The sequence below is a fragment of the Callithrix jacchus genome, chromosome 8 (genome assembly GCF_049354715.1).
Source record: "Callithrix jacchus isolate 240 chromosome 8, calJac240_pri, whole genome shotgun sequence".
In the NCBI taxonomy this organism is placed as follows: domain Eukaryota; kingdom Metazoa; phylum Chordata; class Mammalia; order Primates; family Cebidae; genus Callithrix; species Callithrix jacchus.
Window position 1 is genome coordinate 21,527,772 of NC_133509.1, and position 19,543 is coordinate 21,547,314.

Genomic DNA, 19,543 nt, shown 5'->3' on the forward strand with positions numbered 1-19,543 from the left:
TAGCTAATTTTGTATTTTTAGTAGAGATGGTTCTTCTTCATGTTGGTCAGGCTGGTCTTGAACTCCCAACCTCAGGTGATCCACCTGCTTTGGGCTCCCAAAGTGCTGGGATTACAGGCATGAGCCACCGCACCCTGCCAACAACTCTTTATATAGCGCTTACTTTGTATTAGATACTATAAGTAATCTAGAGATGATTTAAAGTATAGATTATATGCAAATAGTATATGCAAATATTATGCCATTGTATATCAGGGACTTCGGCATCCATAGATTTTTGGTATCCATGGCTAGAGGGAGGTCCTGGAACCAATTCCCCATAGTTTCTGAGGAACAATTATTCAGAAAAATATTTATTGAAACAATTCATGTTCACAAGTAAGAATGCTAACCTGCACAAGAGCTTTAGGAAGACTCTGCTTGGGGTATTTCCTATATTAGTTTTATGGAAACTGCAAGGAATAACACATTAGGGTTTATTGAGCGCCTACTGTGCCCCAAGCTGTGTGCTACATGGTTAACATGAACCATCTCTGTTTTAGCTTCATAGCCACCCTATAAGGTGAATACTAGTTTCGTTTTTTTTTTTCTGTTTTGTTTTGGGTTGTATTTTTTTAATAATGGTCTCACTCTGTTGCCCAGGCTGGAGTACAGTGGCACGACCTTGGCTCACTGCAGCCTTGACCTCCTAGGCTCAGATGATTCTCCCATCTCAGCCTTCAAAATAGTTGGGACTAGAGATGCACACCACCACACCCAGCTAATTTTTTGTATTTTTCTTTTCTTTTCTTTTTGTAAAGATGGAGTTTTGCCAGGCATGGGGGCTCCCGCCTGTAATCCCAGCACTTTGGGAGGCTGAGGCGGGTGGACCACAAGGTCAAGAGATCGAGACCATCCTGGCCAACACGGTGAAACCCCCTCTCTACTGAAAAACAAAAATTAGCCGGGCATGGTGACACATGTCTGTAGTTCGGGCTGCATGGGAGGCTGAGGCAGGAGAATTGCTTGAACCCAGGAGGCAGAGGTTTTGGTGAGCCGAGATCGCGCCCCTGCACGCTAGCCTGGCGCCTGGCGACAAAGCGAGACTTTCACATACACACAAAAAAAAGAGTTTCAACATGTTGCTCAGTCTAATCTCAAATTCTTGGGCTCAAGCGACCAACCCAGCCTTTCAAAGTGCTGGGATTACAGGCGCCAGCCACTGCACCTGGTCTAATTTTACACTTAAGTAGCCACACGCAAAGCTCTATGCTTTGTGCCCCCTCATCCCTCCAATCCACACTCCACATGGCCACTCAAGTGAAGTCTCTGAAATTGCAAATCTGAGCATGTCAGATCCATAATCAAAAACCCTTAGCAATTTCTTCAGGCATTCAGAGCAAAGCTTGAACTCCTCACTTCAGCATAGCAGCCGGTTCCTACTCTGTTCTCTCACCTCATTTCCCACCCATTCCTCCTCACACATTTTTCCCACCAGCCAGAAGGGATGTCTTATAATCTCTAGTGTTCTGTCTTTCTGCATGCACACATGATGTTCCCTCTGTCTGGGGAACACCCCAACCTCCCTTCCAACCACTTCTTCCCCTTTCAACAAACACCCTCAATGAAATGCATTGCTTTTGGGTTAGAGATACTTATCACACGTCAATACTATGAGGCATTAATGACAATGGATCCTCACCTCTCCATTAAAACAAGTCCTTCAACACTTAGTACCAGGCCCACCTCCTCCAGGGCCCTACTCTGGTCAGATTCTCCTTCCTTGGGCATATCTCTCTCCTGGTATGACACCATGGTGCCATATTGCTTTGTTTTATTCTCCCTCTCCAGCTTGTGAACAACTGAGGCACGCTATGTTTTATTCTTTTTGTGTGTGTGTGAGAGAGAGAGTCTTGCTCTGTTACCCAGGCTGGAGTATAGTGGCACCATCGTGGCTCACTGCAGCCTCTACCTCCCAGGCTCAAGCGATCCTCCCTTTCAGCCCTATGCATAGCTGGGGCCACAGGCACATGCCACCATCCCTGGCTAATTCTTAAAAATTCTTGTAGAGATAGAGTCTCATCATGTTGCCCAGGCTAGTCTTAAACTCCTGAGCTCAAGCAATCCACCTGCCTAAGCCTCCCAAAGTGCTGGGATCATAGGCGGGAGCCACCACACCCAGCTTCATTCGATTTCTAGTACAGTGCCTGCCACATAATGGGTGCTCAACCATATTCTTTGAGTGTAAGTTGTGCAGCCATCCGCTGTTCTGGGAGGAGACTTACAGCGGTAAGACAGGTCTTGCCTTCAGGGGGGAGACTGCCAACATGCAGGCAAACAGATGAAAAAGATAACTGCAGGCCCAGGTAGTGCTGAAAATCCTCTGTCCTCCAGATCACTCTGCGAGGCTCTGTGTTCTGGGACGCTGACCTCTGCATTGTCAATGGGCTCCCCGCCCACTGGCCTCTTGTTGGGTTCAGCCAATGGAAGACACTGGCATGAGATGGGAGGGTAAGAGGAGAATGAGATCAGGGTTGTTCCCCTCCAGACTCTCTTTGTGAAGACACCCGCTGGACAGCTCTCCTCTCATTATAGCATCTTTGTGGGTTCTGGAAAAGACTCCTGCCCCTTACTCCTTCAGGCCCAAGGTGGTGAGGGCTCTCCTCTGTTACTAGTCCGATGGTACTACATTATCATGGGTTAGTTTCTCTATGCTCTGCCTGCACTTTTGTAAATAGTCCTCTTATTAAAGCCTCCTAGTAGCCCAGTTTGAGTGGACCCTCTGTTTATGGCCAGGATCCTGAGAAATGCAGGATCTTTCCACATTTTTGCGCCACCAATCTTTGAAGGTAGCTTTCCCCCCATGCTGGCTCCTTTGTGGTCACAAGATGGCTGCTGTAGCTCTGGCCATCACATCACCCAGACCTGACAAGGGCCAGAGAGACAAAGATGTATCTGTTGCCACATATCCCCCTTTCAGAAAAACTACCCACACCTTGTGATTATTTTATGTTATTATTATTTTTTGTTTGAAGACAAAGTCTCACTGTCGCCCAGGCTGGAGTGCAGTAGTATGATCTCGGTTCACTGCAACCTGTGCCTTGTGGATTCAAGTGACTCCCATATCTCAGCTTCCTGAGTAGCTTGAATTACAGGTGCATGTCATGATGTCTGATTACTTTTTGTCTTTTTTCTTTTTTTGAGACAGAGGCTTGCTCTGTTGCCAGGTGCCAGGCTGGAGTGCAATGGCGAGATCTCGGCTCACTGCAACCTTTGCCTCCCAGGTTCAAGCAATTCTCCTGCCTCAGCCTCCCAAGTAGCTGGGACTACAGGCTCACGCCACCACACCCAACTAATTTTTGTATTTTTTAGTAGAGACTGGGTTTTACCTCATTGGCCAGGATGGTCTCGATTTCTTGACTTCATGATCCGCCCGCCTCAGCCTCCCAAAGTGCTGAGATTACAGGCTTGAGCCACCACGTGAGCCTAATTTTAATTTTTAATTTTCGTGGGTATATAGTAGGTGTATATGTTTTGGGGGCACAATATTTTGATACAGACATATAATGTGTAATAATCACATCAGGGTAAATGAGATATTCATCACCTCAAACATTTATCCTTTCTTTGTGTTACAGACATCTATTCTTTTAGTTATTTTATAATGTACAATAAATTTTTGTTGACTGATATGGTTTGGCTGTGTCCCCACCCAAATCTCATCTTGAATTTCCATGTGTTGTGGAAGGGACCTGGTGGGAGCTAATTGAATCATGAGGGTAGGTATTTCCTATGCTGTTCCAGTGCTAGTGAATAAGTCTCATGAGATCTGATGGTTTTAAAAAGAGGGGGTTCCAGGGCCGGGCACAGTGGCTTACGCCTGTAATCCCAGCACTTTGGGAGGCCGAGGTGGGTGGATCACGAGGTCAAGAGATCGAGACCATCCTTGTCAACATGGTGAAACCCCGTCTCTACTAAAAAGATAAAAATTAGCTGGGCACAGTGGCACGTGCCTGTAATCACAGCTACTCAGGAGGCTGAGGCAGGAGAATTGCCTGAACCCAGGAGGCGGAGGTTGCAGTGAGCCGAGATTGCGCCATTGCACTCCAGCCTGGGTAACAAGAGCGAAACTCCATCTCAAAAAAAAAAAGAGAGGGTTCCCTGTACAAGCTCTTTTCTCTTGTCTGCCATCACGTGAGATGTGCCTTTCACCTTCTGCCATGATTGTGAAGCCTCCCCAGTCACACGGAACTATAAGTCCATTAAACCTCTTTATTTGGTACATTGCCCAGTCTTGAGTATGTCTTTATCAGAAGTGTTAAAACGGACTATACATTGACTATAGTCACCTTGCTATGCTATCAAATCCTAGATATTATTCCTTCTATCTAACTATATTTTGTACCCACTAACCATCCCCACTCCCTCCCTGCTCTCAATACCCTTCCCAGCCTCTAGTAACCATCACTCTCCTCTCTATCTCCATGAGTTCAATCGTTTTAATCTTTAGCTCTCAAATAAGTGAGAACATGTGAAGTTTGTCTTCCTGAGCCTGGCTTATATCACTCAACATAATGGCCTCCAGTTCCATCTACGTTACTGCAAATGACAGGCTCTCATTCTTTTTATGGATGAATAGCACTCCATTGTGTATATGCACCGGATTTTCTTTACCTGTTTGTCTGTTGAAGGACACTTAGGATACTTCCAGATTTTAGCTTTTGTAAATGGTGCTGCGGTCAAGATGGGAGTGCAGACATTGCTTTGATATACTGATTTCCTTTTCCTTTTCTTTTGGGTATATACATACCAGTGGGATTGCTGGACTGTATTTTTAGTTTATTGAGTTTAGTTATTGAGGGAACTCCAAACTGTTCTCCATAGTGTTTATACTGATTTCTATTTTCAACAGTGAACGAGGGTCCCCTTTCCTCCACAACCTCTCCAGCATTTGTCATTGGCTATCTTCTGGACAAATGCCATTTTAACTGTGGTGAGAGGATATCTCATTGTAGTTTTGATTTGCATGACTCTGATGATCAGTGATGTTAAGCACCTCTTCATATTCTTGCTTGCCATTTGTATTTCTTCTTTTGAGAAATGTCTATTCAGATCTTTTGCAGGATTAAATTTAAAAACCAGATTATTAGATTTTTTTTCTTATGGAGTTGTTTGAGCTCCTTACGTATTCTAATTATTAATCCCATGTCAGATGGGCAGTTTGCAAATATTTTCTCCCATTCTGGGGATTGTCTCTTCACTTTGTTGTTTCCTTTGCTGTGCAGAAGTCTTTTCAATTGATGAGATCTCATTAGTCCATTTTTCTTTGATTGCCTGTGCTTGTAAGATAATGCTCAAGACATCTTTGTCCAAGCCAGGTGAGGTGACTCATGCCTGTGATTCCGGCACTTTGTGACACCCAGGCAAGAGGATCACTTGAGCCCAGAAGTTGGAGATCAGCCTGGGTAGCAGAGTTGAGTCTCCGTCTCTACCAAAAAAAAAAAAGGAGGAAAAAGAGGAATTTTGTCCAGTCCTGGAGAGTTTTTCCAATGTTTCCTTTTAGTAATTTCACAGTTTGGGGTCTTAGATGTAAGTATTTAATCTGTTTTGATTTGATTCTTGTATATGGTGAGAGACGGGGTCAGTTTCATTCTCATGTGTCCCTTTGAAGAGTGAAGAAACCTTCTCCTAAAAGTTCTCCGAGGAGATTTTTTTTCTTCATATCATTGGCCAGAATTGTGTCACAGATCTGTGTAATCAAATCACCAGCAAGACAGCCAGGATCACAATGACTGGTTCAGATCAGCCAAGACCCACTCTCTGAGACTGGAGCTGGGGTCAGCTTCCTCTAAAGCGCATAGTTCTAGAAAGGAAGATGGAGGTTCCTAGACAAAACAGGAGTGGTAAGTGCTAAGGAGGAAAAAAAAAAAATCAAGATTGTGGGGGAAGGGCTATTGGGTGTCTTCAAGTGATGGTGCAGTTGAGTTGGAAAAGGATTCTTAAGTTGGCTGAGTGGCCCTCACTGGCTGGACGCCCCAGTGGATCTGAATAGGCTACCTCCTTGGCAAAGACCATGGGAGCACGTCTGTTGCTATAACAGGATACCACTGACCAGATCAGACATGGCGGCTCACGCCTGTAATCTCAGCACTTTGGGAGGCTGAGGCAGGCAGATCCCCTGAGGTCAGGAGTTCGAGACCAGCCTGGCCAACATGGTGAAACCCTGTCTCTATTAAAAATAAAAAAAAAAATTAGGTGGTGTGGGGGTGTATGCCTGTAATCCCGGCTACCTGGGAGGCTGAGTCAGGAGAATCATTTGAATCCAGGAGGCAGAGGTCGCGGTGAGCAAAGATTGCGCCACTGCACTCCAGCCTGGGTGACAGAGTGAGATAGGGAGGGGAAAAGCAAACCAAAAAAACCTCATAGGGTTCTCGTCAGGTTGGCCTGGGGAGGGTCAGCTCCAGTAACCCTATTGGCTGAGAGTAAGGGTGGGGTGATCCCAAAAGGACCATGGATGTGGTATTGCCAAAAGAAGCTCCGGAGAACAGATACTGAGCCCCCAAAACCTGCAGATGCCCACCATCATTGGGGTGACTGTATAGCTTATTATTATCAAAGCCCGGATCTTTTAAGAGTGAAAGAGGGCACGTTTAACAATTCTGCCGGGACAACAGGCTTAGACTGTCCTTGGAAAGTACTGTCACCCTAACTATAGCAGCCAAGAGCCAGGGAGCCAAGAGCTGCCCCACCTGAGCCCTGCATCTCACAAACTCGATCTCTCTGGCTCTCTGGGCACAGGGAGGAGAGGAGGGGAAGGTGCTCAGGCTCAGATCTCAGGAGGAGAAGAGGGTGGCTGGGTGGGAAGAGGACACATTGGAAAACAATTTCCAGTTCTCCACATCCACCCAAACTGCCCCACCCTGACCTCTCACTACCATCTGTTGGTCACGTTGAGCCTCTTCCCTGTGCTAGGAATGCCCTTCCTGTGCTCCTCAGACTCCAGGAGCCTTCTCTAGCTCGCCACTCTCTGGAGCATCCCTTTAACACCCCTCCTACCGCAGCCTCCTCACAGCTCCTGCAGCACCTCTAAAGCACCTCCAGACTCATCACAGGGCCTGTCTGGGGTATGGCTCCCATCTCTACCATGGGGCAGGAGTTTGCTGTGGGTCTTGCTTGTCTCCTGGTCCTCCTTTCCCACAGCCCTCAGCAGGGCTCACTGAAAGCCCTAGGCTGATGATTCTGCTGGGCTAAGCCCTCTCAGCTGTCTCCATCTCTCCAGCCCAGAGCCCTCTCCCCTTCCCAGCCCTTCTGCCCCTGCTCCTGGTATCGACTGCTAGGGAATCCTAGCCAAAGAGCTTCTCACGCAAAGGCATGCAAACTTTGACCCAGGATGATTGGGTGTTTAGCTCCAGGCCAAGGTCCTCTAACCTCCTGCCTGACTCCCTCCTCTCTGCCCAGTGCTCAGTGAGGGCCCCCTTCCTGTTACTGTGAGCTATTAGTCACGACAGGGCTTGGCGATGAGACGTGCAACACCTGTTGTAACCCCAGTGCACCAGCCCATGGCTATGGAGAGGAGGGGAGCCCTGGCCCAGGGGCTGAGTCTGGCCCCCCCCCCCCCGCCCAGGCTTCACTCTTAGTCTGGGATGATAACTTATGGTGAGAAGAGCCCTGGCCTGGAAGCAAGAGGCTGGAGTTCCAGGCTCTGCTTTGATTTGCCATGTGTACCTTGGCCTTTTCTTTTCTGGCACCCATCTCTCCACCTAAGAAGTGAGAGAGGAATTGACTTTATTAGCTAATGAATTTTTGAGGAGTCAAGAGCCTCTTAGAGAATACAAACAAAGCAACAGACTTTCTTTTTTTTTGAGACAGAGTCTTGTACCTGGGCTGGAGTGCAGTGGTGCAATCTCTGCTCACTGCAACCTCCGCCTCCGGGGTGCAAGCAATTCTCCTGCCTCAGCATCCCGAGTAGCTGGGATGACAGGTGCCCGCCACCATGCCCAGATAATTTTTTGTATTCAGTAGATATGGGGTTTCACCAGGTTGGCCAGGCTGGTCTTGAACTCCTGACCTTATGATTCGCCCACCTCAGCCTTCCAAAGTGCTGGGATTACAGGGGTAAGCCACTGAGCCCGGCCTAAAGCAATGGACTTTCTATTGGGAGAAAGGTCGCTTGTTGGGAGCCCTAGCACTGAATGGTCTTCCAGTCCTGATGACCAGGCTGCCATGATTCTCCAGAGCTGGGGGGTTGGTGGGAACCCTGGGAAGCTGAAGAAGAGGTTGTGCTGCAGAGCAGGTTGGAGGATGGAAGAGTGCCTTGCTCTCTACTTCCCTGCCGTGGCTTTCACACAGGGTCGTTCTCTCTGTGGCTCTAGCTCCAAATAGGATTGAAAGACACAATTCTCCTGGGTACCATGAAGCTTCTGAGGCTGAAATCAAAGACGCAGAGGGTAGAACGATTGGAAAGATGCTGAGAAAGCCCAGTAATACCTCCTTTGTCTCCTGCCTGTTCTGCTGCCTAAATTCCACCTTTACAGCATCAGCACTTTGGATTCAACATCTCTCTTGCCATTTGGCCTATGAATAGTGTAGCTATGTCTAACTCCTTTACCAGTTATTAATATCTTGCCCGGACTTGGTTTATCAGGTTAATTTCCTGCAGGTTGGTTTTCCTTGTTAGAGCATGCGGAGAGGAGTAGCAGGTTGCGTTGAGTTCGTAGCAAATGTCCAATGTCCTAAGAATTACCATGGAGAAGTGCTGGATACAATGATCAGGAGAAACCTAATTTTCTGCAGGGAGAATCCAGAAAGACATCTGAGGAAGTAATGTTTAGCTGAGACTCAAGGTAGGAGGCACTAGAACTAGAAGCAGGTAGACCTGGCAGGTTCTGCTAAAGATTCTCCTTCGTACCGTCAGAGTGGTGGGAGCTACCAAAGGGGTTTAAGCAAGGCAGTGATAGAATGAGATTTTGCATTTTTGACAGGACCACTCATTTTTGACAGAGTGCCACCAGGTGGAGAAGGAACTGGAAGGAGCAAAAGGCAAACGGGAACCTTGGCGGAGACTAAGTGCTCCAGGGAGCAATGATGGGCCCTGGATGAGTTGTGGCAGTGGAGCTGGCCAGATGCCGAAGTGGAGAAATGTGCCTCCTATCCTCAGCACAGTAGCCCGGGTGATCTTGCTTCTCTCACACCCTAGCCATGTCTCTATCCTGCACAGAGGAAGGCTCATGTTTCTCATTGGAGTGCTTCCTGCGCATGGGGCAGGGCACTGTCCCTCAAGGGCATCCAATCCCCCTGGACTACATGCCAGGAGAACTCCCAAGTCACATGACCTCTGCACATCCCTGGTACTGCTCTCTCCTTCAAGAACCATTATGGGGGACAGAGGGCTTTGATTCTGCTTGGTCCCTCTGCCAGTTGCACTCTTTCTTTCTTTCTTTCTTTCTTTCTTTCTTTCTTTCTTTCTTTCTTTCTTTCTTTCTTCTCTCTCTCTCTCTCTCTCTCTCTCTCTCTCTCTCTCTCTCTCCTCTCTCTCTCTCCCTCTTTCTTTTTCAGACAAGTCTCACTCTCTCACCCAGGGCAGAGTGCAGTGGCGGGATCTCAGCACACCAGTTCACTGCAACCTCCACCTCTCAGGTTCAAGCAATTCTCCTGCCTCAGCCGCCCTGGCCCAGTATCTGGGATTACAGGCAAGCACCACTACGCCTGACTAATTTTTGTACTTTTAGTAGAGATGGGGTTTTGTCATGTTGGCTAGGCTGGTCTCGAATTCTTGACCTCAGGTGATCCTCCTGCCCCAGCCTCCTAAAGTCCTGGGATTACATGGGTGAGCCACTGCACCTGCCCAGGTACACTCTTTATCCGGGTTTGTGCCATTGATTCTTGACTCCACACTCCCACCGCTCTCTGCAAGGCCTTCCCTGACCATCTTGTTTTGAATTGCAATCTTCCCTCACATAATCCTCACCCCTTCTCTGTTTAATTTTTTCAAAAGCACTCTTTACCCTCTGACATTCTCTAGATTTGGGAGCATATTACCTGTCTCCCTCCATGAGAATATAAACTCCACGAGATCAGGAGTGCTATTATTAGCTCTATTTCCTTGTCTGTCAGCCACCAGCGCCTCCGAACAGCTCCTGGCACATAGTAGTTGCTCAGTAAATATTTGTGCAATGCAAGAGGCAGCATATGACTGGAATGAGAGGTGAGGGGGTTGTTTTCTGGCCTGGACCAGAGACAGATGGTGATGCCATCAGGTTGGGGAGCAGTCGGGAATGGAGGGTGATGATGTTGGTTGGGGCCAGGTTGAGCTAGACCCGCATATATAACAACTTTTTTTCCTGGAAACTCTGTAACAGGAAGGTTCGGGAGGGCGGGAAGCTTCGGAGGCAGGCAGCCAGGCTGTGCCAAGAGGCGCTGGGGTTTCGTGACCTTCCACGGACGTGGATTAAAAAATGCGGACACTCGCAGGCTGCCTCTCCTCGCAGGCAGAAGCCGCACGCAAACCTGGACCCTTTGCACCGCACCCCTCTATCCAATCGCGCACTCGCCACCCTTCGATGGTTCCTCTCCCTCCATCCCAACCCCACGCCGAGAGCGAGACTGGCCCTTTAAGAGCCCCGCCCCGACTTCCCTACCCCCTCGCGTGACTGTGGGACCAGCGCCTGGCAGGGGAATGGGGCGGCCGGGTGGCTGCGCGGGCCTCCGGCCCTTCTCACGCAACGCCTGGCACCGCGCCCCCGGGCCAGGTGTGGCGGGGACGAGCAGCCTGACCTCTGCCCCTAGAGAGATGTCGCTGGTGCCCGCGAGCTACCCGGGGTGGGGTAGGGGCTTCGCGTCAGGAGACCCTCGGTGGTCCTTGGGCCCCAGAGTTTTTCCTCGGCCGCCGGTCCCCGGATTTCTGTGCTCCGCCAACTAAAGCACTAGCAACCCCGGGAGCCAGGATAGACCCTCAAGGCCGGTGGGTACCGGCTGGACGGACCCCGGGTTGCATCGGACTAAGGTGATCCCAGAGGCGGCGCGGAGCAGCTGGTGAGCGCTCACCGAGGCTGCGCCTTCGCCATCCATTCCGGTCCTTCATTCAAGAGGCGCGAAACTCTGCTAGTCCCGGGCTCTGGGGAACACCGCCAGCCCCGCGGCGCCTCTGGCCTTCCGGCCCCCGTGACCTCAGGGCCGGGGTCGCAGCGCTTCTCACGCGAGCCGGGACTCGGTAACCCCCGGGAGGAGGTCACCACGCGCAGCCCCGCCCCCGCCTGCCGAGTCCGGTTAGGCTGTAGCGCCGGGCAGGCATCTGCTCGCCCAGTGTTCCGGTGTGTGCAGACATGGCCAAGAGGAGTCCCAGCGCCCCAGGATGGGGCTTCTTGTACCCTCTCTTCTGGCTGTCCTGGGACTTCGCTCCTCGGCTGGGTCCTGCACTGCCCTTGGGGCGCCTTGGAACTGGGGCTTCCAGGGGTCCCCGGCCCCCATCCCTGTACGTCCAGGCACCGAGATGAGGTGTCCAAGCATAGGTTCTTGTCCACCCACCTGCCCTCCCCCACCTTTTCCTCCAATTCCAGAGACACCAGCCGGTTTCAGGCTGCTCCTCCCTCCATCCATCTCTGCGCGCTCTGGGGGAAGGGGGCGTGGCCACACCCGGGAGCCAGCCTATAAAGGTGGCAGTGCCTTCACCCTCATCCTGAAGGTGACAGTTCCTTGGAACCTTCCCTGATCTTTGTGGTCCCAGGTTCCAAGAGTCCACTCTTCCCAGCTCAGCTCAGTACCTCCTTACAGCCACAGGTGAGTGCTGGGGGGTTTCTGGCTTGCCAATAAAAGGAACATTTGGTGCCTCCAGGACTTCCTAGGTAGCTACCTGTCTAGAACCTTCAAAAGAGAGGAAAGTGTTTTTAGTGACCAGGTAGTGTCAGAGTGTTTTTAGTGACCAGGTAGTCTAGCCCACTAGACTAACTGAGGTGAGGGAAAGTGGAAGACTTGCACATGATCCCACAGCTGGTACCAGACCTCTAGATCCAGATGACATCTCATTCAGGACTTCAGCTCCATCCCCTAGTGACTCCCTGCTCACCTTGAGGCTTCCCCATCAAGGCCACCTGGCAGGCTGGAATCTGTGCAACCCCTCCCTCAGGCTTTCTGATGACATGGGCTTCTCTTTGGGTGGAGAAGAGGGGGGATGGAGGGGAGTGGGCTGGGTTCTTACCAGCTGTACCCTGCCTTAGCCAAGAAACTACCCCTGGCAGATTTTACTCTCCCAAGGGGTGGCTTGTCAGAGCTGAGATGTCCTAGACAGCCAGACAAGAGAGACCGATCTGTGCAAGAGTCCCAGGCCTTTCCTATCTTATTGACTATCTTCTTTGTCCTTTGGTGGGAGACAATCAGGGTGACAGATTGCCAACTGCAGGGAGCTGGAAATACCAGCCCCTAAAAACTCACAAGTCACATCTCCCTTGGCTCCTACCATCTTACAAAGGCTGCAGGTCCTTGGACACCCGTTGTGCAGAAGGGGATGCCATGGCACACCAAAGCCTGGTGCTGTCCCCCATTTACTCAGGGATCTAGTGTGGTTTGAGATTCAGCCCCTCCAGGAAGCCTCCCTCCCTCTATAAGACTTGTGATAGGAGCCATCCGTCTCCCTGTCTAGTGTGGTTCTCCTGTGGAAGCCTCACTGGTAAGACTTTAAGATTCCCCACAGCAAATCTGGGTCTTCTCTTCCCTCCGATCCTGCTGGGCACTATGAACTGAGAGATCTCTTCTCACCCTCTCTCAGGTATTGAAATTGGACCCCAGAAAAGTAAAATGTTCAGTCCAAGATCACTTTGACTAGAATGTTGGGTTTACTGATCTCCAGTCCAGGGTAGCAGACAGATGCCTGATGTGTTGGAGAGAGTGGTTTATGAATGTACACGCCTTTTCTGGGTCACGCTTACAGAGAAAGTATTGCCCCAGTTTCCTTTAAGTTCAGATCCACTCCTGATTTCCCTGATTCCAGTCTGGGGTTTTCTTACAGCCTAGTGGGAACCTTCCATTTATTCTCTGCTTTCAGGTAACTTGTAAAAGGGGGAGGTCCAAACTGTTCATTCTTTGAGAATTGAGCCCAACAAAAACCCTGGCCTGGATTTTTCTGACTAAAACGCTCCATCTAGCTGGTCTCCAGGTCACACTTTTAAAGTGTGAGTCAGTTGAACTCAGAGAGCTGGGGCTGAGAGCAATGTGGTTTGGGAAGCGGCCATCCTGTCTGCTATTTCTTCCTCACTCTGTCCTGGGATCTGGTGGGATTTCCTGCATCCTGAGATTGAGCGTCAGAAAACTGAGGGTTCTGGGAAAATTCCTTCATTCATCTGACCGGTCTTCAAAGGGAGGTACATGTGAGAGCAGCTGGACATTTCCAGGAAAGTGTCCCTAAGGAGTCTGAGTACTGGCTCTGTCACTGATTGCTGGGGGACTTTGGGCAAGTCAGTGCTGCTTCCAGGGGTCACTTCCTCCAAACATTAAATGAGGCTAAAGGAGCAGATGATCCTTAATTCCCCCGAGAACATGGTTTTCTTAAGTGTGATGGGTAAGACTTGGGGTGATACACATTGAATATGTGTTTATTTTAATGTATTAGGGGAAAAATCAAAGTTGTACTTTCACACAGATATTGTTTATGCTGATATGTGGATAGATTTAAAGTTGATTTTAGGAAAATGTGAAGTGAATAGAAGTACTGGTACCATATGGAAATCACAGATTGACGTTGGAAGATGTCATTTTAGAATGGCACAGTAGTTAAGAGAAGGCATTCTGGAATTAGGCAACTTGACTTGGGAGTCTGCATCCAACACTTTCTGGCTGTGTGACCTTGGGCAAGTTACTTACCTTCTCTGAGCCTCACTGCAGCTTACCTCATAGATTTGTGGCCGGGGTGAATGAAGAAGGACTGTGAAATTCTTAGCCCACAGTGGTAGCTCAACAAACAACTTCTCCCCACCTCATCCTCTTCTTCATGCCCAGTGAGCAGTTCTAGGTGGAAAGGTTTCCCGTTTCTCTGACCAGCAGGCTGCAGGTTGACATTCTAGGATATTGGCTCCTCTCATCCCCCAATCTGATGGCTTGTTTTTTTTCTTCCTGCCCCATTTCTTAGCAGCCACCTCCAAGATCCCTACACTGATCATGCTTTTTCCAATCTCCGTCTCGGTCACGGAGCTTCTCCTGGCCTCTGTCATCTTCTGTCTGGTATTCTGGGTAATCAAGGCCTCAAGACCTCGGGTCCCCAAAGGCCTGAAAAGCCCACCAGAGCCATGGCGCTGGCCCCTGCTCGGGCACATGCTGACCCTGGGGAAGAACCCGCACCTGGCACTGACGAAGATGAGTCAGCGGTACGGGGACGTGCTGCAGATCCACATTGGCTCCACGCCCGTGGTGGTGCTGAGCGGCCTGGACACCATCCGGCAGGCCCTGGTGCGGCAGGGCGACGATTTCAAGGGCCGGCCCGACCTCTACAGCTTCACCCTCATCACTGGTGGCCAGAGCATGTCCTTCAGCCCAGACTCTGGACCCGTGTGGGCTGCCCGCCGGCGCCTGGCCCAGAATAGCCTCAAGAGTTTCTCCATTGCCTCTGACCCAGCCTCCTCATCCTCCTGCTACCTGGAGAAGCATGTGAGCAAGGAGGCTGAGGCCCTGATCAGCAAGTTGCAGGAGCTGATGGCAGGGCCTGGGCGCTTTAACCCCTACAGGTATGTGATGGTATCAGTGGCCAACGTCATCTGTGCCATTTGCTTTGGCCAGCTCTATGACCACAACCACCAAGAACTGCTTAGCATAGTCAACCTGAGTGATAATTTCGCGGAGGTGGTTGGCTCTGGAAACCCAGCTGACTTCATCCCTATTCTTCGCTACCTGCCCAATTCTTCCTTGAACACCTTCAAGGACCTGAATGAGAAGTTCTACAACTTCCTGCAGAAGACGGTCAAGGAGCACTACAAAACCTTTGAGAAGGTACAGGCTGGAGAGAGGCAGGTGGGTGGTGGGAAGCAGATGGGGTCAGAGCCTGGGAGGTCAGAGGTAAGAGGAACTGTGTGGGGGGTTGAGGGAAGCAGATGGGGTCAGAGCCTGGGAGGTCACAGGTAAGAGGAACTGCATGGGGCTTGGCAAGTTCTCAGGGAGGTTTCAACCTGGGATCTTGAAGTCATTTGTGGAGTGCTCTCCTTCCTCGGCAGGGAAATAGAACTTGATCTTGACTAACACTTCAGTGCTTTCATCAGACAGCGATAGCCACTGAATAGCCATCACATGCAGGACCCTGGGGCAGTTGCTGAGGGAGCCGGGAAGAGTTAAAGAGTTGGCCTCCTGGCCTCATCAAAGAAAAGAGCACATCCAGATGATAACAGTACAAGACTCTGTGTGTCAAATGTCCCTTGAGTTGGGGCTAGCAGCATTCTAAGGTAGTAAGCAGAGAGAAGCTGGGACAACAGCCTCCGGGAGCATCACCTCCTGAACAGACGTGCTACAGATAGTGAAGAACCAGACCTGGATGGAGAGGTAGCTCTGGGTGTGAGATCTTTGCTCACCTGTGGACTTTCCCTACCTAAGGGGCACATCCGGGACATCACGGACAGCCTGATTGAGCACTGTCAGGAGAAGCAGCTGGATGAGAACGCCAATATCCAGCTGTCAGATGAGAAGATCATTAATGTCGTCCTGGACCTCTTTGGAGCTGGTATGAGTCACCCCACTGTTTCCTTCCTGTGCCCAAGTGCCCTGACCTGCCGCCTGCCTAACTTCGTCTATTCTACCCTGTCCAGGGTTTGACACAGTCACAACAGCTATCTCCTGGAGCCTCATGTATTTGGTGACAAACCCCAGGGTACAGAGAAAGATCCAGGAGGAGCTAGGTAAGTAGTGGCTCCCTTTAAAGGGGTGAGTGCCAGGATCCTGGCCAGGTCTAGGCAGCCCTGAATTCACCTTGTTCCCTTTGTTCTGCAGACACAGTGATTGGCAGGGAGCGGCAGCCCCGGCTCTCTGACAGACCCCACCTGCCCTATATGGAGGCCTTCATCCTGGAGACCTTCCGACACTCCTCCTTCGTCCCCTTCACCATCCCCCACAGGTGAGGCCCCATGGTGCCACTGCTGTCTGACACTGGCCTTACTTCAGCCCACACACCTGATTAGGGTTAATGGGAGGGGCATGGCATGGGAGACAGGGAGATTTGCCTGTTGCCGCTGAGCCTGACCGAGCTTTGTTTCTCCCCAGCACTACAAGAGACACAAGTCTGAAAGGGTTTTACATCCCCAAGGGGCGTTGTGTCTTTGTAAACCAGTGGCAGATCAACCATGACCAGTAAGTTCCGAGGTGCAGAGGAAAGGCTGGGTCCACCCTCTTAAGCTCTTATATATGTTTGGTTTTTTTTTTTCAACTTTTTTTTTTTTTGAGACGGAGTTTCGCTCCTGTTACCCAGGCTGGAGTGCAATGGCGCAATCTCGGCTCACCGCAACCTCCGCCTCCTGGGTTCAGGCAATTCTCCTGCCTCAGCCTCCTGAGTAGCTGGGATTACAGGCACGCGTCACCATGCCCAGCTAATTTTTTGTATTTTTAGTAGAGACGGGGTTTCACCATGTTGACCAGGATGGTCTCAATCTCTTGACCTCGTGATCCACCCACCTTGGCCTCCCAAGGTGCTGGGATTACAGGCTTGAGCCACCAAGCTCTTATATATGGTAATACAATCACTGCATTGATCCTCCTGTCCGCGGGCCGCTTGCCTATCCTCTATCCTTTGGGACTGGGGTTCCACCCACTTGACGCTTCTGAGCCCCAACCTGCCACTTCAGCTGCCTCCCTCTGCTTACAGGAAGCTATGGGTCAACCCATCTGAGTTCCTGCCTGAACGGTTTCTTACCCGCGATGGTGGTATTAACAAGGTGCTGAGCGAGAAGGTGATTCTCTTTGGCATGGGCAAGCGGAAGTGCATCGGGGAGACCATTGCCCGCTGGGAGGTCTTTCTCTTCCTGGCCATCCTGCTGCATCAGGTTGAGTTCAGCGTGCCACCGGGCGTGAAGGTGGACATGACCCCCATCTATGGGCTGACCATGAAGCACACCTGCTGTGAGCACTTCCAAATGCAGCTGCGCTCTTAGGTGCTTGAGAGCCCTCAGGCCTAGACTCTGTCTACCTGGTCTGGTTGGGCAGCCAGACCAGCGGGCTGGCCCAGGGAGTCTAAGGTTCAGCCTGAAACTCAGACACTGATCTGACCGCAGTTTTGCTGTCTGGGCTATGGGCAAGCCTGAGGGATCCTGCCTGCCCCTGCCCTGGACTTGCCTCTGCATACCGACCACAGACAACAGGTACAGCAGGGACACACAGGAGCTGATGGAGCCTTCCCAAGTTGTTTCTGAGCCAGGAGGCCTGCTAGGGTTAGGAGGTCCTTAGGCCCCTGAGGAGATCTGAAGAGCTCTCTGGAAGCTCCTGGGCCCAGCAGCTAGCTGGCTCTGTGGGGGTGCTGACTGGCTTGAGCAACGGTTAGAGCTGGCCACATCAGGACCCTGTCCAACCTTTGACAATTGGGAGCTGCCAAGAGTGAAGGGAAGAGACAGCCTAGGATACTGGCACAGATGTAGTCTCACTGCCTGCACTAAGCTGAGCAATCTAGCCCTATCGGTCTAGGACAGAGTTCTTGGGAACATCACATTCCTCTGCCCTTTCTGCAGGCAGGTACAAGCAGGGCTGCCTTCTGGCCTTGTAAGACCCATGCTGCTGTCCAGGAGCAGCTAGGGACTCGTGTCTAAGGGGAGCAGAGCACAGAGGGAGTGCACATATCCAGGCACCAAGACTAGGGCTGGAGGGAGGGGGTGGTATTTCAATTGCCTTCTATTGGTCTCCCTTCTCTACACCCTTGTAATAAAGTGTCTATTTTTAATGTTTGTACACAACATCCTTTCTATTCTAGCCTGCATTTTGCTTGTATGTTTGCATAAGAGCTTAAGAACCATCAATTTAATGTAATAGGGAAAATTCTAAGCCAAGTATCCAGAATTGTGTAAAAACAACTGTCTGAGCTAAATAAAGATATTGTTCAGAAGTCCTATAGGTGGAGATTTTTGAATCTTAAATGATTCATCACTCATCTAAATACTCACCCTGAACCCATTCTGTGTTCGTTTGACTGTGGGGAGGAAGAAGAGGAGGTAGCAGTGAAGAGGTGAAGCCACTGGACTTGGGCAGTATGTTTGAGGGACAAGACTCTTTTTTTTTTAAACAGGGTCCCCCCCGGTTGTCCAGGCTGGAGTGCAGTGGCACCATTTTGACCACTGTAACCTCTGCCTCCTGGGCTCACATGATCCTCTCACTTCAGCCTCTGAGTAGTTGGGGCCACAGGCACACACCACCATGGCTAATTTTTTTGTATTTCTTGTAGAGCTAGGGTTTCACCATGTTGCCCAGGCTGGTCTCAAACTCCTGCGCTCAAGTGATCCACCTGCCTTAGCCTCCCAAAGTGCTGGGATTATAGGCATGAGCCACCTCGTCTGGCCAGGACATGACTCTTCATCACTGTGCTGACTTACTCCCTCTCCAACTTATCACAAATTGATGAAGAGTATTCTCTGAACCAGGCAATAAGGGTATCAAGTGAATATAATGTAGTCCCTGCTTTCAAGAACCTCCCAAAATGGCTGATGAAACTGACATGTAAACACATCATTCAATTCACTGTGATCAGGGCTCTAACAGACAGATGCATATAGGAGGTGGGGTCCAGAGCTGGGGCTGGGACTGGGTGGGGGAGTGGGCACTGGGGGAGATTTCCAGGTCTTGAGGCTATCTGAGCCAAGCCTTCCTTGAAGGATGAGAGGCAGTCTCACTTGGGACCGACAGCATTAGATGCTGAGTCCAAGCGGATAGGCTGTAGAGAGTTTTGTGGGGAGAGGGGTTCTTAGCTCAGCAGTTGTGATCTGCTCCTCACTCTTCATGCCCTGCTTTAGGTTCTAGAACCACATTAGAACCCACATCTCAATGCTGAAAGCCCCTGTCCATCTGGGATGGCAGAGTATGGATGACACGAAGTATGGCAGAGGCTGGACCCACATAGCCAGGAGCTGTTCTGACTAAGGGGATGAAGGGAGATGCACTTTGGGATGTGACCTCTCTACCCCACCCCAGACCAGCTTTCTTCCTAAAGCATTGCATGGTGGCCAGGAGTTGCTGTTCATGCACCGTGCTTTCTGATAGGGGTAAATGGCTCCTGCTCACCAGGAGCTTCAGGCTACTGCAAGGAGCAAGCAAGCCGAAGTCAGTTGTAGCAACCTGCTTTGCGGGGTTGCGGGGTGGGAATAAGAAATTTGGTGCTCATTTTCCTATTGATTTATATTTTCTACTTAAACAATTACTTGGCTGGGCATGGTGGCTCACTCCTGTCATCCCAGCACTTTGGGAAGCCGAGGCAGGCAGATCACAAGGTCAAGAGATTGAGACCAGCCTGGCTGACATGATGAAACCCCATCTCTACTAAAAAGTACAAAAATTAGCTGGATATGGTGGTGTGCATCTGTAGTCCCAGTTACTCGGGAGGCTGAGGCAGGAGAATAGCTTGAAT

The 19,543-nt window shown here is 50.4% G+C and overlaps 1 protein-coding gene across 7 annotated transcripts; it reads left to right on the forward strand.

Annotated features, from left to right (window-relative positions):
* Positions 1-10,630: 10,630 nt before the first annotated feature.
* CYP1A1 (cytochrome P450 family 1 subfamily A member 1) lies at positions 10,631-18,035 on the forward strand. Of its 7 annotated transcripts, none has more exons than XM_078333661.1 (8): positions 10,631-11,010; positions 11,535-11,754; positions 14,096-14,949; positions 15,544-15,670; positions 15,756-15,845; positions 15,937-16,060; positions 16,207-16,293; positions 16,805-18,035. In XM_078333661.1, the coding sequence occupies exons 3-8, from the start codon at positions 14,125-14,127 to the stop codon at positions 17,088-17,090; spliced, it is 1,539 nt and encodes a 512-aa protein (XP_078189787.1). In that variant the 5' UTR covers positions 10,631-11,010; positions 11,535-11,754; positions 14,096-14,124; the 3' UTR covers positions 17,091-18,035. The 7 variants fall into 7 exon arrangements, with proteins under 7 accessions (XP_078189787.1, XP_078189788.1, XP_009003494.3 ...); XM_078333662.1 differs by having other exon boundaries at positions 14,099-14,949; XM_009005246.5 differs by having other exon boundaries at positions 10,631-11,754.
* The last annotated feature ends 1,508 nt before the right edge of the window (positions 18,036-19,543 follow it).

What these genes read in the sequence shown, in the direction of transcription:
- CYP1A1 (XM_009005246.5), top strand. Translation starts at nt 14,125, where the DNA reads ATGCTTTTTCCAATCTCCGTCTCGGTCACGGAGCTTCTCCTGGCCTCT. An exon ending in ACTACAAAACCTTTGAGAAG is followed by an intron (nt 14,950 to 15,543) that starts GTACAGGCTGGA and finishes TCCCTACCTAAG; the next exon opens with GGGCACATCCGGGACATCAC. An exon ending in TGGCAGATCAACCATGACCA is followed by an intron (nt 16,294 to 16,804) that starts GTAAGTTCCGAG and finishes CTCTGCTTACAG; the next exon opens with GAAGCTATGGGTCAACCCAT.